Below are 25,989 nucleotides of genomic sequence, written 5' to 3'. Positions count from 1 at the left end.
CTATATAAAGCTTAAAATAAGATAATATAGTAAAGAAGAGGGAGATAGCGAGAATAAGAATAGCGAGATAATAGACTTCTTTACGATTTATAATAATAAAGAAAATATCGACTAGCTATTAAATAAGTAATTAATTAAGTAATTACTTTTAGAATATATCTAATTATAGACGAAATGAGGAATTTTTTTAAGGCTAGTATTTATACGCGATAGGCTAGTAGATAGAGATAGAATAGTTAGTAGAAAAGAAATTAGAGCGTCGAATCTCGAAAGAATTACTATATCGAATCTTTAGCTAAATAAAAGAAGATATGCTTTATATTATTAATAAGGGTCTCGTCTAGAAATAGATCGCCCTCTAAAGTAGTAGACGAAGTTAAATGATATAAGAATAATATAGCGATAGAGGAAATTAATAATCTCGAGGATAATAGATAACTTCTAAGTCAAAAGAGTAATAATAAGAGAATTGCGGTTTTCGTTAATGGGAATAAAAGAGATATATTCGATCTATTAATAATTAAGAAAAGGAGAATACTTAGAAAGAGAATATAAACTCTATAGACTAGGCGAAGCGAGTAAGTAATATTAATAATAATATTAAGAAATAGTAGTATATTCTAGTTAGCTATTAATACTATAATATAATATAAAGAAATCTAGAATGATTATAATAGAACTCTTTAATAATAAAAAGATTTATAATATCAATATAGTAGTAATTTAGAAGCTCAAAGAAATATTAATATAAATATATCGTATTATTCTCTAAAGAATAGATTTAACTTAATCTACTTCTATTATAATAATATACGAATATACTTCTATATTAATAAGAGAATATCACTAAAGTAATAATATCTATTATATTACTTATTAAATCTCTATACTCTTAATATTAAGTTTAAAAAATAATAGAATTATATATATATATAATATCTATAATCTTAGTAACTAATAAATAGATAGACTTAACGAATTATATAAGATACTTATAAAGTCTAAAGATAACGAATAGATTATATTAGACGACTTTAATCTTTATTATATAATATAAGAAAATTAGATACTTATATTAATAAGAGAGTAGAAGAACTAATACTTATAGTGAAAGAATTCGCTATAAAATAAATATTATTAGTAAAATGGTGATATATAAAGAAAACTATTAAATAATAATAGATTTACTATTCGCTACTCTAGTACTAATAGCAAATATTATTAACTATAATATTGAAAATAATTTTAAAAGCGGATCTAACTATCTTCTAATTCTTATAAAGCTTAAGCTAGCTATAATAAAGTTAATACTAATAATATATCGAAACTTTAATAAACTAGATATCGAGATTTTAAGAGAATACTCGCTAGAGCTATAATATCGAAAGAGTACTAACTAATCTCAAAGAAATAATAAAAACCTTATTAACGATAATATCGATTATTAAGTAGCGATTATTATTAACTCTATCTAAGCGGCTAAAAGAAGTCTACTTCGATTATTAAATTATTACTATAATCTAAACTAGAATTTACGCTAGAATATAAAAAAGTATAAAAACGTTATAAATTACTAAAAAAGCTAAAGAATAACGCTTTTAAAGAAAATATAGAATAAGTATAAAGTCGCTAAAAACTTTAAAAAATAATCTAATTAAGAGAACTATTAGAAAGGCGTTTAGAGAGTTTATAATAGAGGCGTATAAGTTATTATAAATAATATAGAAAAAGACTAAGTGAATTAGAAAACAACTTATAATATAAATATATCTTTCTTTACTATTTAATAAAGATAAATAAAAATATAACGAACTAGGCCGAAGTAGATCTCTTATAAAAACGTTCTTCTTATTATTAATATAGACGAAGTTAGATAATATTAACGTTAATACGATATACTTATAAGTTTATCTAATAAGCACGATTATCGTAAATAAGATAAGAAAGACTATAACGCAAGCACCGTCAAAAGAGCCTCGAAAAAGACGCGATCTCTAATCTAATTCTTAAAAAGATTCTAAAGTTATTACTCTCTTATCTATATAGAATATTCAATATATATATAATAAATAACTACTATTTAAAGCACTTTAAGATATCGATAATAATTATTCTTTCGAAGTCGGGTAAGAATTACTTAATTTCTAAAGAATATCGATTAATAGCTTTACTTAACATTATAGAAAAGATAATAAAGTTTATTCTTACTAGAAGAATAGCATATCTTACGAAGATATATAGACTTCTATCGACTATATATAGGAAGGCCGTAGATTACAGTTATATAAATACGATATTTATTATCTTCTAGAAAGGATATATTAGATCTAGAACCTAATAAAGTAGCTACGATATTATTATTAGACGTTTTAGGTGCATATAATAAAGTCTCTTATTCTCGATTACTCTATAATCTTCGAAAGCGAAAAATCGATATAAGAGTAGTTAACTAAGTAGAATTATTCTTATTTAATAGAATAACAGTACTAAAAATAAGCGAATACTTTATATTAAAGACTTTTATAGTAATCGGAATTCCTTAAGAATTATCGCTATCGCTTATACTTTATCTCTTCTATAACTTAAATCTTATTAATAAATATAATAGTCGCGTTAATTTAAAAACGATAGCTATCGACTTTATAGACGATATAAACCTTCTAATAGTAGAAAACTCTATCGAGGAAAACTATAACGCTCTTCGTAAAATTTATAACGAAGTTTATATAAAGTAGATGTTATAATATGAATCGAAGTTTAATTTTAATAAATATTAACTACTATATCTTAATAGAAAATAGAGATTTAACTTAGACTATTTTCTATAACTTAATAAGAGATAATATATTAAAATAAGATACTTTATTCGCTATCTAGGAGTTAAAATTAACTTTAAACTTCTATAGAGCTATTATAATAAGAAGATTTAGTCTAAAACTACTAAAAATATCGATATACTAGCGAGAATTATTAGATTAATATAAGATAATAATTATAAGAGTATAAGACAGCTCTATTAGGCGATAATTATTCTATAAATAATATACTACTACTTAGTATAATACTAGCCTAAAAAATACTATCAATTATAATAAAACTTATCTCTTATCGCTATAAAGAATTTAATCTTAGATAGAGAAAAGATAACTAAAGTATTTAAGGTTATATTTATTTTAGCACTCGATATAGAAGCGTATCTTCTATTAGTTAAATAATAGCTAAATAAGATTACCTTAAAAGCTATCTTACAAATTATTACTAGTTTAGTATATAATAAGATTATTAAGCTATAATTTAAGCGATAAAAGTCTAAAAGAAAATCTAAGAAGAATAGAAAACTAAGTTTACTAAAGCGATATATTAATAAATTCAAAGAATAATACGACGATATTAATAAGATTAAGAAATTACGCTCTTTCAGCGTCGCTCTTAACTAAAAAGCCTTTTAAAATAATAATTTATAAGATTAAGAAAGCCGCTAAAGAACTAATTAAAAGATCGATTAATAAAGATTATATAATAATATATATAGACGATAGCGAAATTAATAAAAAAGTAAAAGCTTTAACTATATCGTTAGATATTAATTCTACTTTTAATATCTATTTAAACTTAAGCGACTAATATATAATATACTTAGCGAAGTTATATAATATTCTTTAAGCTCTAATTATAGTAATTATATATTAAATAAGATTATAATTTAATAGAGTTATAGTAAATACGAATAATTAAATATCGATTTAAACTATTAAAGACTTAGATAAGTACTTAAAATAGATTTATATAATATAGATAATATAGATTATTAATTCGCTAAGATATCTTAGAATAGTAATAGAATTATACTAGATCTCGATATATATTAATATTAACAATAATAAATAGGCGGATAGAGAGGCGAAGAAGACTATTAATTAGCGAGAGCGAGTAATTTATAATAAAAGAGTAAAGATAAATACTAACGAAATAGTCTAATTATTAATTATATAGATAAGAATAATATTAACGATTAAAATAGCTATTAAAGACTACGCGATGAAATAATAAACTATTAAATAGACTAATAAGAAGTAAAGCGATATTCTTAGAAGAATTTAATTAATACTATCGAAATAAATATAACTTCTATATTCGAGAGTTAAGCGCGCTAAAACGTCGCTAATAACGTAAATAAAGATCGAGAAAATAAATCTTAAGATCTTTCTTTATAATCGATAAATATCGGATATAGAGAATAAAGAATATAAGTATAGAGCGAAATAGATAACTCGATATATTCTTTATGAATATAGGCTATTTAGTAAAAAGCGAGGAATATAATAGGCCGAAGAGAAAGGAAGGTAAAAGAGGGGTTATTACTTATAAAGATATATTAATAAAACCACGCTACGCCTCTATAGCGGCGGACTTTATAAGGAGTATTAAGCTTATTAAGTAATATTAAGCTCTTAATAAAGATTAATAATAAGAATTCACTAAAGTAGGCGGTTAAAAAGAAGAACACGATTAAGACGAAAGGGCCTCAGCGATATAGAGTATACTTCTTTTCAAGAATCAAATACAACAAAACGTAGAACCATGACGGTGACTTATATAGCCTTATTTATTTGAGACCATATGATTGGCCGAAAGGATTAGATAGATTATGTAACTCGCATAGTCGGCTACTAGGGCAAGACTTCAGGGTAGTATAATGTAATCAATCAATCAATCAATCAAACATGCAAGGAAACACCGAGTGACGAAGCTTCTTAACGCCACTGAAGACGCGTCTCCCTATTACATTACTGGCATCTCATCCTGGCTTACATGCTGTCATCTCTAAAAATTTGGAGAAAAATAAAAAGGGAGAAAAGGAAACGAAAAATAAAAAGAAAGAGAGAGAAGAGAAAAGGGATTGACGTATGGAGAAAAGTGCTCAGTGCTTAATAATAATAACATACTTTCTCATAATCATTATTATCATTATTATTATCATTATTATTATCATTATCATTATCATTACTCTTCTTCTTCATCTTTTCGGCGCTTCGGCGGATTTGCATCAGAGGCACGAGTGTCTTGTCTCTCTATTTAATATCTAAGGCGAATACTTTATGACATTTGTCTCACCGCGTCTTGCTCCTCTTCTACCCTCCATTTCTAGTCCAATATAGTCCTATTCAAAGTCATCTCAACCTCGCCTTCATTCATTAAGAGCTTGTCAAGCAGCCTGCCTCCCTGCTAGTGCTTCACCTCTACTCCTTCTCTTCTCTTCCCTTCTCTTCTCTTCTCTATCCTTTATCACCTGTACCCCGTCCCTCGAAATTGATAATGTTATTGCTTCTCCCCTCCACCCTACTTCTTGCCATTGAGGTCAGCGCCCAAGTGGCATCGGATATCCAACTCTCAGGCTCCATTACAACAGGCACCAGCATATCCAACTTGGGAGGAGATCTCCTTCCTACGGGCTCCGACGTTTCTTACATTTCATACACTACCACCTCCACCCTCAATGGCACCACTGCCATATTCCAAACTACCATGGCCGTCGCCAATGCCTCATCTTCGTCAACCTCTAAGCAATCAACCTCAACAAGCCTGACTCTCTTACAAGGCTCCATGCGGTCATCTTCAACATCCTCGAATGGCACAATGATGGGAAACTCGACGGCCAGCAGAACGTCAGCCTCGGCTATCCCAACGAATACGCAAGCATGCAACAATTATCCCGAATTCTGCAGTCGAAAGTACAGCAATATCACCTATGTTGGGGCACACAACAGCCCCTTCGTCCTGCCTAACAATGCAGCCTCTAATCAACAGCTTGGAGTCATCGATCAGCTAGATGACGGCATCAGAATGTTCGAAACCGAGACACATTACAATGCTACCACCAGCACCGTCTCTTGCTGCCATACTTCTTGCAATCTTCTCGACGTTGGTACGGTCCAATCCTATCTCACAAACATAACCGGCTGGATTAAGACTCACCCCTACGATGTGGTCACAATACTTCTGAGCAATTCCGACCTCATCGGCGTCGGCAATTATAGTGCTCCAATTGTAAACTCCGGACTTTCCAACTACGCGTATGTGCCGCCTCAAATTCCAATGAACATATCATCCTGGCCTACCCTGTCAGACATGATTCTCATGGGGAAACGAGCCGTCATCTTTATGGATTACAACGCCAACCAGACTGAAGTCCCATACATTTTGGACGAATTCAGCCAGATGTGGGAGACACCTTTCAGTCCCACCAACCAGAGCTTCCCTTGCACCCAGCAAAGGCCGCCCAATTTGAGTCGTCAAGAGGCGGAAAACCGGATGTATATGGCGAACCACAACCTCAATACCGAGATTTCTCTCGCGGGGACGAGCCTTTTGGTACCAACTACGGCTCTGATCAATCAAACAAATGCACTTAACGGGACTGGAAGCCTCGGTCTCATGGCCAACAACTGCGCTGGTAAGCTAGAATGAAGACTTTGCAGTCGTGAAGCCGCGTTGCTAACGCTTGTCGTAGCGGCCTGGCCCAATTCCCCCAACTTTCTCCTGGTATGTATATTTCGGAGCAACTCATCCCCCCTATATTTTACGAATTCCGGGTTTGAAAGATTATCTTCAGAGAGCAGAGCACTCTTTTATTCCCCGAACCTGGGTCACGACTAGGCTTCTTGCCCTGAGAAAGCCATGCTGACTACGAAATCTGCGTCAGGTGGATTACTACAACCAAGGCTCTTCGCCCGGGTCAGTCTTCGAAGTCGCTGCTCAGCACAACAATGTCACCTACAGTCGCGCTTGCTGTGGGCTTGTACAGTCCGCGGCGTACCCTTTGCGACCTAGCAGCTTGTTGCTGATGACGATGGGTGTTTTGGGAGCTCTTGCATTGCTAACGTCATGACGGATACTCATTCGAACAGTTTGGCTTGCATTGCGAAAGGCGTTCTACTCGAATTTGCACGAGGCAATAATGGGGCATCGATTGGACCATTCTGCCTAGCTCAATTCATATAGACTTAGATTTGCAGGCAGAATGAACAAGTGACTGCTCAGCACGTATCATGTCCATCGAATTGGGAAATCCGAGTTCTTGTAACCGTTATCTAACCATTAGATAACCGGTAGAGCATGCTTTGATCTGCACGAGCCTTTGAAGAAGCTAGTAGCAATACGGTTGCATTGGAAGGGGTTCAGGGGCCGAGGCAGACTTGCGTTGACGAACAGGGTAGAAGGTGTTCGTCTGCGACGTTGCGCCAATACAGCTCTAAAATGTATGAATAAAAGGGACGACGAAACGCTTGAACGGATGTGTCCAGGTCTTTTATGGACCAAGAGAGGATCTCGTCTTCGATGTAGACCACACTAAAGATACTCAGCGGCCGCTTGTAGAGATTTGTTAGATCATCATATGTATTGCGGTAGCTAGTAGCTAGGTTGGGTATCTGCTAATGCTTCTCAGTATGTACAACGCTTCCATGATATGACACAGGACCTTCTTCACGGTGCTTGGCCACTCCTCGAACAGGTCTCGAAATGGTGTCCTCGCTTTCAGCACCTGAGGAAAAGGGCCACCAGCACTGTAAACAAATGCGGTTTTCAACACAACGGTGTTCAACACATGTGTAAGTCACCACTTTCATGATGCTCAGCTCAACCGGGTCGTTCCATCTTCTGTCATCTATTCCTCCTCGCTCTCCTCAGAGAAATCATGAAATCCATCATCGCTGTTGGGTGGGGCGATTGGGTCAGAGGTCTGGCCACTGGACGCATCACCCTGCTCGAAACCTACCATTCTTCCAGCATCTACATCTGCTTCGAATTCTGCCTCGATTTCTGCCGCAAATGCAGCCTCCCTATCTTGCTCCGTGGCAGCAGCGTCGTCGTGCATGAAAATGTCAGCATCTGGTGAAATTGCATCTTCCCGGCCCTCCGCTTCACTCTCTCCGAAAAGCGAATCGTGGTCATCCGACGCCTCTTGCCTCACGCTTTCTTCGTGTAAGACTTGCTGGACGCCAGCGTCGTCTTGATACAATCGACCATCTAGCGTCTTTTGAGGCTCCCGTGAACCGGGTTCTTCCGACGGGTTTCGAGCTTGCTCCAGGCGTTTTTCTCCTTTGGCTGTTCTTCTGCCTTGCTTTTGAGCGCGCATGGCATTGTTCGGCATATTCTCGTCCGGAAGCGATTGCTTTGCAGCTTCCTTCTCTCGCTTCTTCTTCTCCGCAGCGGTCTTCCTGTAAGCTTTCGCCCTCTCCTTTTTAGCTTCAGCGTCCAGGGCAACCTTTGTCTTCTCTGGGGCTTTCTTTTTGGTCTTTCGGCCAGTCGCGGTCTCCGGCAAGGGCGCCACACGACCCGCTTGCGGAGATTGGGCAAAAGAAACGGGTTCCTCCGCGCTGCTTTGTGAGGGTCGTCTGGAATTTGGCAGCCCAACTTGCTGTTCAGTCTTTGTTCCCTTTCTAAAGGGATTTTCTCCTTGGACCCAGGGACAAGATTTCTGGGTCATGCGAGCAAATGCTTCCTTTTGACTTTGCCTGGCTTCCAGGCTCTCGTCTTGTGAGTTTCGGTTCGGTGGTAGTTGGCTCTGGGACATTTGGTTCTGTGCGGTCGGATCTGACGGATATTGACTTGATACAACGTGCCCTATTGGGTATTGATCTGGTGGGTATTGGCCCGATGGAAGGTCGCAGGGTGGATTTCCACCCTGAACAGATGATTGACGTGTCTGGAGTACCGAAGACGAGGGTGACTGAGAATCGTCCGTGAGGTCGATGGTCACGCACTCAGTGGGTACATGTTCTGTGGGGCGCTGATCGTTCTGACCATTGGTCGTCACTGTTTGGACAGTGGCACCGAGTGGTTGATCTGAAGGTACCCATCTAGTGGATCCATCGTGCGGTGAGTTTTCGCTGTCGGGGTTCGCGGCAGCGAACCGTGGTTGCACCAAAGCCCGGCTCGAAGCGTTCGCTACACTTGCCTTTGGGTAAGCAGGAAATGACGCTGTCTGCGATGGACTTGCGCCATTGTGGTATGCGGCAGCGTTCCCTTGCTGGCACAAGGACCGGTTCAAGGCATTGATTACATTTGCCTCTGATGAGCAAGGAACAGATACTGGCTGAAAATGTCGGTGGGGTCCCGTATGTGCCTGTTCGAAAGCGTGTCTCGAGATGGGTAGCTGTGCTCCATTGGCAGAATACACTGGGGACGCCTTTTCGCTAGATTGATCGCCTTGGCTAGCTGCGCCAACAGCATTGGGCGAATGATTCCACCGAATTTTCTTAGCTATTGCGCTAGGGTTACCAGTGCCATTCTCCTTCCGTATAGTTGCAAGGAGTTGGTGATGTTCGTCCCAGATTCGCTTGTACTGGTGCTGTAGCGAAGAGCCTTGTCTTCGCATGGCCTCAATCTGCTGGTCCTTTTGTGCAACAGTGCGCTCGTAGCGCTGGATCTGTTGCATCAGATCAGCTTTTCCTTGTTGGAGGCTCTCAAAGCCTTTCTTCATGGCAGTATTTAAGGACTGCAAATTTGCGCTTTCTACTTTTAGCGTTTGCGCTTGTCGGACGAAATTGAACATGAGCGACTTAACCTCCTCATGGCTGTAGTTGGGTTTTATTTCCAACCGTCGGCGACTATCCTGTGGTCCAACGGCAGCCATTGCGGTTACGGATGGGCCGGTCATGTCTTGGTGGTTCGACGGCTGTGTCAAGGCTTGGCGAGGATGAAGGCTAGGTGTGAAGGCTACACTCTGCCTATCCGAGAGGCTGATGCCGTGTTGACCCTGGAAGTTCGAATTGAGTTGCCAATTGCGGGCGGAAGAGTCGTCTGCTTTGAAAGACGCGTCGACTTGACCATGAGGAGGGCCGACAAGGTTTTGGAGGAACGGTCCATTCCCATAAGGCGGGAGCGAGCTTGGTCGTTCACGGGGTGGAGTGGGCAATGAGGTTGGCCCGAAACGGTCGGAGGAATTCATATTCATTGGTGCCCACGTTGACGAGAGGTTTGGCATTGAAGCAGAACGTCTTCGAGATAAGTGGCTCTTATGACCAAGTGCAGTGTCAAAGGTATTCTCTTGAGCACAAAGGTCTAACGGATGATTGGAAGCTATTGACAGGCTAAGATATTTGAGCAGTGAAGGTGAATAATGTGTGCTCGAGGAGGGTGTATTCGCATGAAGATTCGTAGATGTTGGTAGAGCATTAATCGGGTGTGGATGTTGATGATCTTCGCTAGGTGTGGATGGAGCTGATAGTAAAGAAGAGGCGGGTAGGTTAGCGCGGCGAGGAATTTTCGCCTTGGCCGGAAAATGATTGGTCCAAGACCTATTCACTTCCTTCCTGGGCTTCAACACTTGTGTTCGAGTGTCTGCGGGGGTGTCAGAGAACAGGCTCGAATGCTTCCAATGTTGCGTGGAGATAGATTTCGAAGAGTTGGTAGGATGATGGTGCAATGCCAGCTCTCCTGGTTCAGAGTATTGGTGCTTCGCTGGAGATCTTGAGGCAGAATTGCCATGCAGAGCTATACCTTCCGATACTAAAATCGTGCTTTGATGAGAACGAGCACGAGCACTGTCTGGGCTATGTTTGATTTGGGGCCGTGATTCTGGCTTGCTAGATCCTAAGCCTCCTCCGGGTCCGCCGAAGGGAACACCGATTGTTGCAACTGATGATTTTTCCTTTCCTGAGTGAACAGCATTGATTTCGGACAGATCTTGATGTTGATGCACGTAAAATCGGTTATAGTTGGTTTCAAATGCCGCTTCTTTTCCTTTGTTTACTTTTGAATCTCGCATTTGGTTACATGCACGGCTTCCAAGCTTCCTCCGTTTCGCGGTACGAGGAAAAGAGTCATCATTTTGACAGCTGTTCGCATTCCTAACCTCACCGGTACCCATTATCTGCTCATCGTATGGAGCTGCGGCGATGGAGTTACCATTGTGCTGCACCACGCCACTGCCATCCTTTGCAGAAAAGTCCTGAGAGAAGGGCCGTTCTCGGTTGATTTGAGCCGTCGCATTTGAGGGTTTTGCTGATTCTAGACCAGGATATTGAGAGCTGCTTGGGCTCTTGGCCTCGTTGGGAATATCTGTTTCCCGGGCTGGATGCTTTAGTTGGATCCCAGTCTCAAAAGACTTCCATTGTTCCGATCTTCCAATACATTTTTTGGCTGGGTTTTTTGGACCGCTCTCAGCAGCAGTCCCTGATCCCTTCTCGTCCTTTCTCTGAATCTGTGATCCGGGGAGAAGTGTAAGCCCCAGATCGCAAATAGTGAACCTACCCGATGGTGTTTTCTCCAACGAAGCATAATTACCTTCTTTACTCTCTTGAGCCCCACTCATCTTCTTGAGCGATGAGGGAGTCATCTCTTCACCTCGCTCTTGTCAGGGAGCAGCAGGCTTGCGAGTGCCTCAATCAAGCTGCTCCAGCTGTAGCATTTTGACCTTCGAACCCATGCTTGACTCAGAACCTGTGATTCTAGATGATTATACCAAAAGCGACAGATGTTTTGGAAGAATGTCCGACGGTGTGGAAGATGCAGAGCAAAGCAAGTCCGAAGTCGTGCCTCGCTTCGGGACTACCGCGACTGCGCGATAAGCGCGATTAGTGACACCAATTTAGAACTCGTTTCTCAACAGCTCCCTAGCGCTACAATCCAAGGTACTGTCAATCTTATGCCCTAAGTGACTAAAGTTAAAGGGTGGTAACCAAACATTTAGAAGGCGGCTTGAGTGTGAGATAGCTTGCGCACAAAATCCTTGGAATGGCCTTTTGATGCAGGCTTTCAAATAATTCAATAAGCGCTTGGTCTGTGACATCAAAGCTTTACTGTATCGTTGATCCCAAGGCTTCGAGGCTGCGTGTGTCGATTCGACTAAAGAGAACACAATTGCGCATCTCAGCTTCACCCAGTAAACTTGGACCATGAGTGTAATCCTTTGCACAGGTAGGTTGCACAAGAGTTCTACAAATTTCATACCGCAAACTCTATGCATTAACAATTCTTCCAGCTGGTTACGACCACACGATACGTTTTTGGGAAGCCCTTTCTGGCATCTGCCATCGCACAATCCAGCATCCCGAATCGCAAGTCAACCGCCTTTGTATATCTCCCGATAAACGGTACCTTGCTGCTGCAGGCCATCAAAAAGTCAAGCTATTCGATATCCGCTCCTCAAATCCGAGTCCTGTCATGACCTTCGCCGGGCACACAGGGAACGTTACCGGAGTCACTTTTCATTGTGAGGGCAAATGGATGGTGACTTGTTCTGAAGATGGTTGGGTAAAGGTGTGGCAAACAAAAGATGGGAGTATTCAGCGAAGCTATGATCACGGAATCCCTGTTAATGATGTGGTGATCCACCCAAATCAAGGGGAGGTGATAGCTTGTGATCGAGGGGGCAATGTCAGGATTTGGGATCTGGGAGAAAACAAATGCACCCACCAGCTGGTTCCGGAGGAAGATGTCTCTGTGTCGAGTGTTACGGTAGCTAGTGATGGAACGTTGCTATGCGCAGGCAACAATTCGGTGCGTGCTCCGTCTGCTGCTATACTAATCCTAGCTAACTTACATTCTTCCCCCAAGGGCAACATTTACGTCTGGCGCATGCTCCAGAACCGTGACATCACCTCTTTGATACCGGTGACGTCTTTTCAGGCTCATAACGCTTACGTAACTCGAGTCCTCCTCTCTCCGGACGTCCGTCATCTGGCAACATGTAGCGCCGATCACAATGCGCGCATCTGGTCCGTTGACCCAGCAGCTCCACATATTGTCAAGGGCAACGAGAATCTCCCTACCGAGCGTAAACCAGGCGCTTTCCCATTAGAATCGAGTCTCGAGAGTCACCAGAGATGGGTGTGGGATTGCGCATTCAGTGCCGATAGTGCATATCTTGTGACGGCGAGCAGCGATCATTACGCCAGATTGTGGGAGTTGGGAACGCAGGCAGTCATTAGGCAGTACAATGGACATCATAGAGGCGCTGTTTGTGTGGCACTGAACGATTACTCGGAGAGATGAGCAAGAAGTAATCATTAACGACGAGCATCATGTGCGAAACCTCGATTTCAGCGATGGCGCTGGGGTTCAGAAGGATACGCATCAGTGATGGAACGTATACAAGGTTCTTTTCATGAGCTACAATAGGGGGGTCTAAGTCGATTACAACCGTCACAATTGGGTGCACAGCGCATTTTTGCAGGCCCGCGACCATCGTCGCACTCTTCTAGATACACTTGGTCATCCACACTTCGGGTATCTCATGAATGCGTTCGTCCTCCAAAAGAAGGACAGTTCCGCCAACACCTTTATCCCAAGGCCGTGCTTATGCGCGCGAAGTGTCCACAAGGTATCCCAGACTACAACGACTAGTCCCATGCGTCGCCCCAATCATCATCCACTTCTTTCGGCTTCGTGCTGATGGCTTTGGTTGTCGCAGGTTTGGGCTTAGCAATGGTACTCGCCAGTTTCTTTGCGCCGACTCCCGCGCCCACGCTTCCAGTAGTAGTAGTTCTTGTGACAGCTTGCCTGCCATTGCTAACATTGCTGACATTGGCGGAAGGCTTGGTCAATCCCTTAGGGAATGGTGCTTTAGACTTAGCCTGAGCCTGAGCCTGCGCTTTCAACCATCCCTCAAAATCCGGCTCGCCACCATCGTCAAAGCTGATTGGGGGAGCTGGATTTGGCTGAATTTCCGTTGGAGCGTCGAAGAAGGAATTTTCAGCCATTTCACCCCAAGCCTCGTCAACGTCCTCGTCATCCTCGATGGGATTCTTGAAACACTGCTCAGTTGGCGTTGGCACTCGAGCAGGGGTGGATGTGCCAGTAACAGCCTGGCGATGGAGGATGGATGCTGATGCTGAAAGTGGAGGATGAGAAGAATCTGCCGCTGGGGGAACAGATGATGATCTGTCACTCTTTGCCTGCTGAGGTTTCACAGCTTTCGATTGCATGTCACCGCTAGCGGTGGCCAATTTGTTCGTAAAGGACGAAATTGCCCAACCAGCCCATCCTGGCGTGTCATTTTGAGGCGTGCCCATACGTGGGACAGCACCATTAGCTACCACAATGGCAGGTGTTGGCAAGACTGTGTCCGGAAGTGAGTATCCATACTTGCGTATACGCTGAAGGTAGACATCAAAGCATTTGTTTGCTTGATCACGAACAAGCCTGGTAAGTGTCAGTGACTAGAAGATTCTTGCTGCACTCGAGATATTCTACTTCTCTTTGTCCACCAACGACGGGCACAGAGCAGGCAGGATCTTAGTAGCACAATCATCATCAGTGAACAGGTCTAAGGTTGCGGCGAGTGCAAGCAGGGCTGCATTGCGTGCGTGTACGAAAGGGTCTCGCAGTGAGCGTGCAAAAGCTGCGACAAGAACCTTTTGTCTCGTCTGAAGCCGAGTCAGTGATTTGGGAGCCCGTAAGGAACTCTAATGTGCGTACACTTGTACCCAGATGACGCGCTATTTTCCCAAGACATATGGTAGTATTAGTACGGATTCCAGGCTGCTCGTCATTCGAGGTTTTTGCAAGCTGCTTTAGTAAATCTCCGTTGATAGTTCGATCCGAGAGCTTGGTGATAATCGTCAGAACGGCCTTGACTGTCTGTTCACGAACCAGTGGTGCTACGTCTGTGAAACCCGTGACCTGTTCGATTTAGTGTGAATCATAATATGCTGGCGCACGGGAACGTTACCATCTGTGGGAAGATCCTGTCGTTGACAACCTTCTGAGATAGGTGATCAATCATACCGGGAAGACAATCAAGCAAGCAAACCCGTATTGCTCGGTCCGGATTTGAAAACAGTCTGACAATAACGGGAGTAATCTTTGACTCCCACTCTTCGTCAGAGAGCTTTTTTCCTATTTTCATCACAGATGCGAAGACTTTAGGTCCTCCGCCTCCAAATTCTACGGATTTCAGAAGCTCAGGAAGTACTTTCACGCTGAAAAATTCCTCGGGAAAATCTTCCGCGACTTCGTCTAGCTCGCTGGAGGATAGTCAGCGCACAGCATAGTTATTGGTCTCTTCATATGCGAACCTCAGGAATTCTTCTCTTTCGCCCTCACTCTTCAAGCCAAGACTATCGATGCCTTCCGACAGCTTGATCAGTGGGGTCTCGAAGAACCCACCACTACGCCTCCCTTGATCCCGAAAGTGAGAAACGCTTAATCTTGCCTTAGGGTTGGCATTCAGCAGCCTCTTGTAACTTTGATGCATACTTGGCGGCACATTTTTTGTTTGGCCGACTTGATCAGCAGTGATAAAACTGCCATTGAAAACCTCAAACACCAGTATTCCGAAATTATATGAATCGATTGCGGGAAGCGGATGCCGTTTAATCGCGTCCCAACTTGCTTTGGCAATTTCAGGAGGAGCGTACCGTCCAGAGTTGGGGGTAAAGCTTCCATACCTCTTCGAAAGTCAGCGAAGTTATTCGAGAGGGTATTGCCTTAGGACTGACATAGATGAGAGCATCGTCGTCCTCTGGGGAGCTCAGCACCTCTAGCCCGCCCAGTCTCCATTCTCCACTTTGGCTGGTGAAGATCGAGGAGAGGCGAACATTTCCATGTATAGAAGAAGCCTCGTCGTTGATGAATGATAACGTATTCTGGGAAAACGTTTAATATGCTTCCCATTTTCCAGAACCCTCGAATACCATACTGCAATACTGAAGAGGCCCCATTTCGAAGTTTCTACACTCAGGCTTTTACGTCTTGCTGACCATTCTAAAGGAGTGACTCTCTCGGTAGCAACGTAGATGTATGTCTCTGTCTATCATATGTATCAGACTTTGCCCCAATGTCCCTTCTCCGCGGTATGATGGCTGTACCTCGACTGTATCGTAGACTTTTATCACTCCCGGATGCCTCAATGTTCGCATCTTTCGTACTGCATTCCGAGCGAGTGGTAAGCGGGATCTATCTGCGGTAACATCGAATGCGAAGATGCTGCAATCCGACCCATTTTCCTTGAAAGGCGCACACGAGTCAGAGATATTTGATACATAGTTTCTGGAGTACACACACTCGCTTCGTGCCGTTATGTAGAGCCCAGATTGACTGATCTACAGTCAACCTGTCACCAAACTTGTAAGGAAAAGGAGGGTCCTTGGAGATGGCAGAGGCTACGGCTGATTTGAGGAAATCCATAGCCCAGAACAACTTGCAGGATTCACTTGAACAGATGCTACCTGCGTGAAGCCTGAAATAATATCAGACCTCAAAGGAGTGAATCAGAGCATTGGAAGGAGGTACCAAATAATTACAGCGATTACTACACTGGTATTGCTAGCCTGCTAGCCCCGTGAATAAAATACGGGAAGCGGGTAACATATTCTAAACCCGACCTTAATTCAATTCGGATGCCAATCACTCTTTCATCCACCTTTGAGATCCGATTGCTCTGCAAAGAAACATCAGTAACACGAAGCAGCTGAATTGGCCGTGTTCAGGTTATCAGGGTTGCGAAGTGACAATCTGAATGGTAAGTGCTTTCATTCATGGCTGTAATTTACAATCTTTTCCAAATTATTGAAATGCTGTACACGGTGTCAATGATGCAACAATGGTAAAAGGTCTGACCGCACAAGAGCTCTTTATAGTTTTCCGTCTAGCGGGCAGACCTAACACCAAATTGGGTATGCAAATTCTGGCAAGCCTCTGGCAGTCTTGTTGGTTGGCACATCAGCAAGGGGGACTGTTCAAAGTCAATGAGCAGAATACTCTGTATCCTTTGTGTACATTCAAAATGGACCACTCAATGGAACTTTGATTCTACTGTTCCTTGCCGAATCTTCGTCAATGGCAGTGGTGTACAGTAAGATAGAGCAGGCGAGACAATTGCAAACAAGACTGTCTGGGCGTGCTATGGATTTCGCTCTGTTGGTGGTCTCCTGAAAGATTGAAAGCCTGAAGAGCCTGCAGCTTGAAGACCAAAAAAGAACTGAAAAGACCTGAGACACCCAATCTATACCCTTTCTATTGTCATCGCATCCTGCCTGTTATATGTCTTCCTAAGGGTTGTTGTGCTAATGCAACAATAGGCAAACCCAAAAGATGACTATCCGAGGCCAAGGCGTTTTTGAGATTTCGAGCAGAGAGGTAGACTGTCAGAAGAGCGAAGGTCAGACCTATCAAACTCGGTTATAGTCGCCACGCCCTTGTAGCAAGTCAAAATTCACTGCAGGAAAGTGTTTCATTGATATGCATTGAATTTATCAAGCTCTGTATCCTCAGCTCTGTAGTGATCTGCAATTATGCGATAGAGATAAGTAGGAGCATGTCCACCCCTAGGATATAGTGTCAGTGGATTCAATCTTGCCGATGTTCGATGCGGATGTACTCACAGGTTCGTGATGTAGAGATCTACCAATTCCGGAGGGATATGATCGAACAGGGGGTTTTCAAACTCGACCTTGTTCACCATGTCTCCATCTCCATATCCGATCACTCCGGCTGGATCTCCGTTTTCCATCAACGAATCAATATCAAAAGGATAGACTGGGCTAAGCTTGTAAACCCCACTAAGCACGATAACAGGCGTCCGATGCATACTCGCAGCTTTGGCAACGACCTTTGCCCCTGCGGCTGCTACCAAACCCCCGTTTGCGAGTACAATATGAGTGTCGAGGATCACTTTGTTGACGCGCGACATCAAGGCAAACACAGCTGAGTCGGGAATTAGGATTACTGTGATGCCGGCTGCAGTCAGCGATTTCTGGAATGACTCTGGTCTCAATTCGTCATCCGACTCCCCTTTAGCTTTGCCAATGACTGTGGCATGCGTAGATTCGTGGTCGTTGGGAAAGGTTTCGGCGTGGATCACAGTAAATTTTCGTTTAGCGGCTGCCTTGAGGAGAAATTTTTGAACGGTGATTGAGGATGTGTGAGTGAGAATGACCTCGTTAGAATGGATGTGCTCTAGACAGTAGCCAGCTATCTGGTCATCCGCTTGATTCAATTCCTCAAGTATTTCCTGTATTCCTTCAACGATTTCTGCCCTGAGATCTTTGGCAGCAGTAAGATTTGCAAGGGCCGTGTTCGAAAGTGGTGGATGGCTTCCAGGGGACTGCGAGCCAGGAGTAGCAGTGGGTAATGCTACATTCGATCTAGGGTGAGATAGCAAGCTGAACATAGACGTCACCACGGGACCAGTATTCGTACTTGCATATGAAGCATGCGCTGTTAGAACTGGAAGGCGTTGGAGTGCTCCGTCTTCATGAGGTTCGAGCGAAGGTTGGTCACTAGCACCTCGCGGCAATGGACTTGACAAGAGAGCCCGCGAGACGGCCCCAGGTGCTTCAGGGAGTCTTGAACCATTCTCTCCCGCGGAATGAGGCCGACTGTCTGTGTCCGCATCGCTGTAGCCACTGGTCTCCCCGTCTCGATCCTCTTCTGCCTCTTCTCGGATGACACCCAGAACACGGCGTACTATGTTCCCAATGGCCATCTCCCTCGGCTGCGCAGCTAATAATCGTTCTCCGACTTGGTGCACCCGTTCAATGAGTCCCGAGACATCTGCGATCTTGAATGTCTCCACTACCCGGCGCAAGAGGTAAGCGGTAGCCATTGCACAGGGTTTTGAATCGCGAATTTGACGTCTTTTTAGAAGGCTGTTTTGGTCAGCATCAATTTATGGTATTGCCACAACTTCGAGTTCTTACGAGATCAGGTTCTCTATAGAGGACTCGATTGGAGTACCTCTGTTCCTAACGGATCTGGAGAAGGTTGTGAGAGCCGGGGTCAGAACGCCTGCTGAAGAAGGCATGATGATAGCGGTGTCGCCAAGTTTGCAAAGAATTTGGGTCAGTATTCTAGAGACAAAGAGCAGTTGATAAGAAGCCGCTGCATATGTATTGGCTTAATTGGCTGTGGTTGGGCGTTGATTGGGTGCCAGAACGGCGGTTGTAAGCTGGTGGACGTTCGGTGGAGGGATAGGCACTTCAGTTCTTGTTTCGGATGGTTTTGCATCTCAAGACTACGTTGAATGGACACTCTGAAAGTGCGTGAAAGATTTGAGGGTCAATGGTCGTATTTAGTAGTCATCTACAGTTACTGTAAGATGAAGCTATCAAACGGTTCGGGATCATTTGTTTTCCCAACCTCCGATCCTCTCCAATACATTGTTTACCCCCGCCGCCCCACACCAAAGAAGCCCCTGGGTCTCTAGCAAGGCATTGACTCTGTCAGACTGGAAATCACAAATATCGCAACCGTTGGATTGCGCACGCCATCTGGGAACTGTCGCCACTGACACTCAGCGAGTGACAAAGCCCCAACTTCGAGCCCGCAAGCTGGGGGGCCTAAACAACAGCTCCATTCGGGCTGCGCATCTACTTAAAGACTGCCTTTCTGGGGCATTAAAATTGACTGGCTACATTCAGAACACCAGTGCCCTTCCTGTAGCAGTTCGATGGCTCCTCTCGGACGATGAACTCTTTGAACATCTTGTCCGCTCGCGTCATCGGTCCAACCCCGCCTCAAACGCCTACGACCCGCAGACCCCGGTCCTACAGTGACAGTAATTTGAGAGAAGGAAATACGGACAACAAATCGAAGCGAAGTGCCAGTCAGCATGTCAAAGGAGGCGTCACAGATACGGTCGAGGAGAAGGAGGCGGGCCCTAGCAGCGCAGATGCCGAAGAAGACACGGGCGTTGAGACGACGCCAGACGAGATGAGCGAGGATACTCCGCTGCTCGCCGGGGCCATGGAACCCGAAAGTTCTTCGAAACCTGGTCCAAGATACAGCCAACTCCGTTTGGCAGCAAAAAGACTGGTACATGCTCTGACCGAGTCTTTGAAATGGGTGCTTTCTACATTAGTCTCGCCCGGCCTCTACATTGTTACAGGCTTTTACGACGAGAAGGGCAGGTTCTCTCCGTTACTGCCGGTACGCAAGTTAAGCCGCGCTCTGCCGAAGCGTAACGGAAGGAAATCTACAGCACAGGCTGTTGGACTCTCGGGATCTTCAGATGCTCCAGCTGCTGCATTCTCTTCAAGCTCAGATCACAAGAATCTGCGCCGGAAAACGTCGGTGAAAGAGCTCGGGCTCAAGCCCAAAGAGGCCGACTGCATCTCTCCAGCAACCTCAGAATCCGAAGCTGAGGTCGGAGAAAAGCTCGTCATTCTTGATACGCCTCGGGAGAATAGACCAAGGCTCAACACGTCATCTTCATCGGATGATGTACCGCAGGCGAGGAGATCCATTCGCATAAAGCTGTACAATGAAGACACGACTCGACGGCGGAAGCAGAAAAAAGAGAGAGGGGATGTTGGGCATGGGGCCGGTGTTACTGGCCGCAGTCAACAACCTACGCTTACAGTAGCGAACATAAAGTCGCCAACATCACCTGCATCATCTCTGAAACTTACCAAGTATCCTCGCGCTCCTGCTCCACCGCGACCTCTCATTCCTAGGCGGCAACCTTCCTATTCAAACCAAATATCCTCACAAACTTCCACTAGACTCACGCAGAAGACATTGGTAATAGACTTAGATGAGACACTGATCCACAGCCTGGCAAAAGGGGGCAGAATGAGCAGCGGCCACATGGTAGAGGTCAAGCTAAATACGACCGTCGGCTATGGGGGAGCTACTCTTGGACCCCAACATCCTATTCTCTATTACGTACATAAGCGCCCACACTGTGACGATTTTCTCCGACACGTTTGTAAATGGTATAATCTTGTTGTCTTTACGGCTTCGGTCCAAGAATACGCAGATCCCGTTATCGATTGGCTTGAGCAAGAGCGGAAATATTTTTCGGCGCGGTACTACCGCCAGCATTGTACGTTCAGGAATGGGGCATATATCAAGGACCTTAGCTCAGTGGAACCAGACCTGAGCAAGGTCATGATACTTGACAATAGCCCTTTGAGCTACATATTCCATGAAGGTAAAAATGTTACCAAAGACCTAAACCATGGTATCTGACTGATTTATCATAGACAACGCAATACCCATCGAGGGTTGGATTAACGATCCCACCGATAACGACCTTTTACACCTTATTCCGGTTTTAGAGGCTCTGCAATATGTCACTGATGTCCGTGCTCTTCTGGCATTGCGAAGAGGCGAAGCGGAGGCCTCACGTTGAGCGGGTTTTGCATTGTTGACCGGAGTTGGGAAAGAGTAGTCTGGGGTTTTAGCTTCTTGTTCACAATCCCACAACTCGTTGGTGATCTTCAACATTAGCCATTGGTACCGGTTTGAAGCACTACGTTACCATTCTCCATGCCCAGTGCTGTCAATTCAACAAATTTTTCGTATCGTAGAGCGTTTGAGCGGATCCAATGACGTTTTCCGAGGTGCTTCTTTGACCCGAGAATCTCAGGTGTTACCTCAGTCTTGACAAAATCAATTGGAGAGAGAGTTATAGTTTTGACTCGCAGCTGTTTTTGAACTGATTATACCCCGCTCCCTCGTCAACATTGGGGCATCGAACTTTCACATTCAATGGCCGCCGACAAAGATGCTGGCACACCTCGCGTATTCCTTGCTCGTCATGGTTTGCCTATTTCTATGTTTCTATCGTCATGTCCCATGCTAACACATTATAGGTCAGACTGAGTGGAGCATGAACGGGAGGTAAGCAATCTTACCCATTTTTGCGCGAAGCGGTGACAATCCTTGACAATCAACTGCAGATGGACTGGTACCACTGACCTACCTCTTACTACCGCTGGCGAAGCTCAAGTTTCAAGATCAGCGCACCAGCTGATTGGTCCTGGCAAGTCCACTTTTCGGAGCGTTCCCCCTGACCCCCTCCACTCCCGCGTTTATGTGAGTTATAAGACATTGATGACATTTTTGAGAGTATTTGTACTCCACTGGCACATTTCACCACTCGAATATCAATATAGAGAAGGAATGCTGACTCCGGAATCTAAAAGGCAAGTTGATTGATCCAGCAAAGCTGTCATTGATCCTCATAAGCCCGATGCAAAGGGCCCGTAAGACATACGAGCTGATGTTTGCGCCTGCCACGCGACAAAATTTGCTCAAATCTAAAGCTACTGTCTCGCCAGAACTGTCCGAATGGAATTATGGAGACTATGAAGGCTTGAACACGAAGGAAATAAGAGAATTGAGAGAGAAGCGAGGCTTGAACGGTAAGGACTGGGACCACTTCAGAGACGGATGTGAAGGAGGAGAGTACGTTGTCTACCATGCCTTAAAAGGGGCCGTTGTTGATGAATGCTATATATAGGTCCCCTGAACAAGTAGTAGAGAGGTTAGACAGCATAATCGAACGGATACGCGAGATTCACAAGCCAAATATGCACGGCGAGAACGCTTGCGATGTTCTCCTCGTAAGCAGTTGAAATTGGACTTCCTTGTATTCATTGATCTAATTTTCAAGGTCGCTCATGGACATAATCTGAGAAGCTTTGTTAGAAGATGGCTCAACTACCCCATAGATTTTCCATTATCGGCGATGCTCGAGCCTGGCGGCATCGGGATTCTCAGGTATTCTCTAATTACCGTCCTCAAGACGTAGTCCTCGTATTGACATATAACAGCTATCAGCATCATAACATCAACGAACCCGCTTTCTTGCTTGGTATGGCGCTTCCATAGGCGGTCGAAAGAGACGGCAGTAGGGTTTGAAAGTCGACAATTGAGTGACGAGTGCATCTTGCATGGTAAGAAGCCGTTTCAACCAGGCAAAAGGGATATCTGGAAGGAGTTTCTCATAGCGCAAGTGATTTTGGGCATCCAGGCTGCGGACAGCGCGCAGGTCTTAGGTTCGAAAATTTTCAAGTTGTTCATATGTCTTTGTCTTTGAGATTCAGCCGCTCTTCAGTGACTGATACAATTTCGCTCCACTCCCGCATTGCGCCGTCTCCTGCGTCTCCACAAGCCAAAGTCTTCTCCACAGTTCTCAATAGTTCGATCCATCCATCATGCTCTTTGTCAACGTCCCAGTCCTTTTCCAGCACCTGAATTTACTTTCTCGTAACGGGATGCCTCCACATCGCTGTGTTCATTGCTGCCAGAACGATGCGTTTCTTCCTACTGCCTTCAACCTCTCCAGTAGTGTCCCAGACCCGTACCACAGAGAGTAGCAAGCTGTCCGCTAGGCCGGCAGTCGTTTTAGCCATTGAGTTTGGCGACAAAGGAGCAATCACGAGAATATCTGCCCAACGTCGTAGCTCAATGTGAAGAATACCCCTACCCCCCTCCCTCTCACCCATGGCTTGTCCCGTTCATCCTCATCACGGTATATCCCGTCAACATTCTTGCCACTGTAGAGAGATGTAAATAAAGGCTGCTCGGCGCTTTGGCCTGCGAATAATTTTTCAGCGGCTTTTGTCAAGGCAATTCGAATAGAAAGTTCATTGTAACGGGACAGCTCCTTCAAAATGTTGGGAAGCTTGATAGTCACAACGCTACCGCTGGAGGCTAGGAGAAGGTGTCTCTTGTCGTCACCAGCATGCTCAGATGCCACGAAGGGATTTGAAATGCTGGATGGTTGCCCTGGCAATGGGCGAGGATTAGTAGAGGTCATGGTGGCTTCATATACAATTAAGTGCAATCATACCTTCTATGGTCCAGGCGATGAAGACTAATATGTGCAATCTCCCACAACACAGTAAGCCTGTAGAAAGAGGAACTAGAATCCAGAAAGTGGATGATCAGGGGGTCCGTCGCATGGTCGATCTTGAAATTGCGTCATCGGCACCGGCTCACGAAGTAGATATCGAGTTCGCCCTTTCCAACTTCGTTTTAATTTTCCACAACCCCAAGATGATTTGCAGGACAATACTTTCGCAGGTGAGATTGGTGTTGTGCATTAATGGTCAATATGCTGAATATTCCAGGGATTCCGCCATGCATCGCGGCCTTCGCGACCAATCGCCGCTAATCTCTCCAAACCTCATCTCACGCGCCTCACACCTTCACAACTACGACTTCTGTCTACAGAAACAAGAGCGGCAATAGACCAAGCCGTGGCCTCGAAGCCTGTCGTACTGTTCATGAAGGGTACGCCAGAGACACCACAATGTGGATTCTCAAGAGCAAGCATACAGATTCTTGGATTGCAAGGTGTGGATCCGAACAAGTTCTCAGCGTTCAATGTGCTAGAAGATGAGGAGCTCAGGCAAGGCACGAGCCCCTTTTGTCTGCGAGATTCGTCCAGTACGTGCTCATGTTTCCGGTCAGGTTTGAAAGAATACTCGGACTGGCCTACGATACCACAACTTTACGTGGGCAAAGAATTTGTTGGGGGGTGTGACATATTAATGTCGATGCATCAGAACGGAGAGCTTTCCAGGGTGTTGGAGGAGAAGGGAGTTCTTGTTCCTGCAGAATCCCCTTCGGAAGCACCTCCAGAGGCACCTGCACAATCGTGAGCTGATAGCTGTACAATTTTTCTGGAGAACAAAGCAAGGCGCCTCTGTTGCGAATGAATACCTGACGAGTTCAGCGTCATTGAAATGTTGCTAGGTTCGCCGTAGTTTGATTATGTTCATCATGCACAACTCAACAGAAATTGGCTTCCTACGATCGAAGACCGAGATTAAGACCCTATCCCACAATACTAATTTCTGGTTTCATAAAGAGAGTAAAACAAAGCCGTTCGGCAAGGGTTGTTCATCTATCGTTCTGCAGACCTGGAGGGCTGAGCTGGGATACATTCGCATTGTTGACTTTGATGGAAAAGGAGGCTGGTTCTTTTGCCACCGACTTCTACTTTCTTCCATGCACAAGCAGAAATTTTTCTACAACCAACTTGACTTTCTTCCTCTACTCAACCGGCTTGTTCTCATAGTTAACTGTCTACTTCAACAATTACTACACCTAACAACACATCCTCAACCCTTCACTCAACATGGCAAAGACCAAACCCAACGTCAAGGCTCACGCCAAAAATTCCGTCGCAACGAATGCAATGTTCAAGAAAACCAAGAACGAGGCTCGACGTGAGGAGAAGTCCCACCATATGAAGGATGCCATTGAGAAACCTGCCAAATTCTCGAAGAGCAACAAGGGGTACAAGCCCAAGCACATAGCAAAGCACATCTCAGAACACCCTCTGGCCGCTGAATTCGCAGGTAAGATCCGTTGAATTCAATGTCTCTTTCTCCACTCTAAAATCAAGATGCGACAGGCAGCATTGAGCAGTCGCGTGAGACTGTTGAAGAGAAAGCTACTGCTATCCTCGACGCCACCTATCTCGCCCTCTCGCAACGCCTGGTGGACTCCTACGATTTTTTCGATCAGAGAGAGCAAGATGCCATCAAGGTCAGCGATGCGATTGCGGATCCTCTCGAGGAGCAAGAGCTCGAGTGGACCTCTACGGACGGCAAGCAATCCGGCAAGACTATGCTCGGCGTTCGCATGAAGAAATGTCGGAAGACTATAGAGGCCGAGGAGAAGGAATTTGAGCGCCAATTCGACGAATGGACCGAGGTGCAGGCCGAGTTTCGTCACTTCGCTTCGCTGATAATCGGTCCTGATGGACTTGACAATCTCCTGGCGGGTAATTTCGATCCGAACAGCTTTGTTGACGCCGAGCAGCGAGAGATGATGGAAGAGATCGAGGCTGAGAGGAAGGTATTCATGGAGCAGATTGAGAAAGCTGGACAGGAGGCGATGGAGGCAATGACGGAGAGCGACAAGGCATGTAACCCGTGGCTGTCTTCATCGTACTTTCGCATGCTAACCAAATTCCTCTTCACTAGAAGCTGGAGCTCAAGCAGAAGAAGTACGAGGAATCCTTTCTGGCCATGCTGAGGGATGACGAGTAGTAAGGGTGTGATTTTCAGTGACCCCAGTCCATATCGTGATGTACAAGAGATATGGCTTCTTGACTCGGTCTGAGGCGGAGCTACAGTTAATTTTCGTTCTCAATGTCGGTTAAGAGCGGCTACAGACCTCAATCGGGCTTCTTATCGCAGCACAAAGCCTAGGGTTTTCACCTATGGCTTTTCGGTCGAGATAGTTTTAAACCTTAGCCATCACACAGAATAAGGGTGTCCGGCTTCTGTCGGGCTG

At 44.4% G+C, this 25,989-nt stretch overlaps 10 protein-coding genes across 10 annotated transcripts; 6 read left to right on the top strand and 4 right to left on the bottom strand.

Moving 5' to 3' along the window:
- Window positions 1–5,316: 5,316 nt before the first annotated feature.
- HO173_011422 (uncharacterized protein) lies at window positions 5,317–6,889 on the top strand (the record flags this gene model as incomplete). The annotated part of the gene is made up of 3 exons (XM_037313302.1): window positions 5,317–6,454; window positions 6,512–6,543; window positions 6,704–6,889. 3 exons carry the CDS (start codon window positions 5,317–5,319, stop codon window positions 6,887–6,889), a joined length of 1,356 nt encoding a protein of 451 aa, XP_037159759.1.
- A 777-nt stretch (window positions 6,890–7,666) lies between these two features.
- On the bottom strand, window positions 7,667–11,341 carry HO173_011421 (uncharacterized protein; the record flags this gene model as incomplete). The annotated part of the gene is made up of 1 exon (XM_037313301.1): window positions 7,667–11,341. One exon carries the CDS (start codon window positions 11,339–11,341, stop codon window positions 7,667–7,669), a length of 3,675 nt encoding a protein of 1,224 aa, XP_037159758.1.
- A 559-nt stretch (window positions 11,342–11,900) lies between these two features.
- HO173_011420 (uncharacterized protein) lies at window positions 11,901–12,999 on the top strand (the record flags this gene model as incomplete). Its single annotated transcript, XM_037313300.1, has 3 exons — window positions 11,901–11,922; window positions 11,987–12,504; window positions 12,562–12,999. 3 exons carry the CDS (start codon window positions 11,901–11,903, stop codon window positions 12,997–12,999), a joined length of 978 nt encoding a protein of 325 aa, XP_037159757.1.
- A 347-nt stretch (window positions 13,000–13,346) lies between these two features.
- HO173_011419 (uncharacterized protein) lies at window positions 13,347–16,134 on the bottom strand (the record flags this gene model as incomplete). Its single annotated transcript, XM_037313299.1, has 9 exons — window positions 13,347–14,148; window positions 14,200–14,372; window positions 14,425–14,628; window positions 14,678–14,972; window positions 15,024–15,397; window positions 15,447–15,593; window positions 15,647–15,757; window positions 15,816–15,953; window positions 16,012–16,134. The coding sequence occupies 9 exons, from the start codon at window positions 16,132–16,134 to the stop codon at window positions 13,347–13,349; spliced, it is 2,367 nt and encodes a 788-aa protein (XP_037159756.1).
- A 1,045-nt stretch (window positions 16,135–17,179) lies between these two features.
- Window positions 17,180–18,751, bottom strand: HO173_011418 (uncharacterized protein; the record flags this gene model as incomplete). The annotated part of the gene is made up of 3 exons (XM_037313298.1): window positions 17,180–17,273; window positions 17,331–18,596; window positions 18,648–18,751. The coding sequence occupies 3 exons, from the start codon at window positions 18,749–18,751 to the stop codon at window positions 17,180–17,182; spliced, it is 1,464 nt and encodes a 487-aa protein (XP_037159755.1).
- Window positions 18,752–19,413: 662 nt separating this feature from the next.
- HO173_011417 (uncharacterized protein) lies at window positions 19,414–21,082 on the top strand (the record flags this gene model as incomplete). Its single annotated transcript, XM_037313297.1, has 2 exons — window positions 19,414–20,881; window positions 20,934–21,082. The coding sequence occupies 2 exons, from the start codon at window positions 19,414–19,416 to the stop codon at window positions 21,080–21,082; spliced, it is 1,617 nt and encodes a 538-aa protein (XP_037159754.1).
- Window positions 21,083–21,441: 359 nt separating this feature from the next.
- HO173_011416 (uncharacterized protein) lies at window positions 21,442–22,566 on the top strand (the record flags this gene model as incomplete). Its single annotated transcript, XM_037313296.1, has 7 exons — window positions 21,442–21,493; window positions 21,546–21,573; window positions 21,633–21,715; window positions 21,879–22,140; window positions 22,196–22,298; window positions 22,349–22,455; window positions 22,509–22,566. The coding sequence occupies 7 exons, from the start codon at window positions 21,442–21,444 to the stop codon at window positions 22,564–22,566; spliced, it is 693 nt and encodes a 230-aa protein (XP_037159753.1).
- A 547-nt stretch (window positions 22,567–23,113) lies between these two features.
- HO173_011415 (uncharacterized protein) lies at window positions 23,114–23,497 on the bottom strand (the record flags this gene model as incomplete). The annotated part of the gene is made up of 1 exon (XM_037313295.1): window positions 23,114–23,497. One exon carries the CDS (start codon window positions 23,495–23,497, stop codon window positions 23,114–23,116), a length of 384 nt encoding a protein of 127 aa, XP_037159752.1.
- A 50-nt stretch (window positions 23,498–23,547) lies between these two features.
- On the top strand, window positions 23,548–24,344 carry HO173_011414 (uncharacterized protein; the record flags this gene model as incomplete). The annotated part of the gene is made up of 3 exons (XM_037313294.1): window positions 23,548–23,763; window positions 23,811–24,096; window positions 24,154–24,344. 3 exons carry the CDS (start codon window positions 23,548–23,550, stop codon window positions 24,342–24,344), a joined length of 693 nt encoding a protein of 230 aa, XP_037159751.1.
- A 479-nt stretch (window positions 24,345–24,823) lies between these two features.
- Window positions 24,824–25,742, top strand: HO173_011413 (uncharacterized protein; the record flags this gene model as incomplete). Its single annotated transcript, XM_037313293.1, has 3 exons — window positions 24,824–25,046; window positions 25,103–25,614; window positions 25,677–25,742. The coding sequence occupies 3 exons, from the start codon at window positions 24,824–24,826 to the stop codon at window positions 25,740–25,742; spliced, it is 801 nt and encodes a 266-aa protein (XP_037159750.1).
- Window positions 25,743–25,989: the final 247 nt, after the last annotated feature.

The sequence above is a fragment of the Letharia columbiana genome (genome assembly GCF_014066305.1).
Source record: "Letharia columbiana isolate WasteWater2 chromosome Unknown Sc0000062_s0, whole genome shotgun sequence".
NCBI classification, from domain to species: Eukaryota; Fungi; Ascomycota; class Lecanoromycetes; order Lecanorales; family Parmeliaceae; genus Letharia; species Letharia columbiana.
This window is presented reverse-complemented; position numbering and strand designations above follow the sequence as displayed.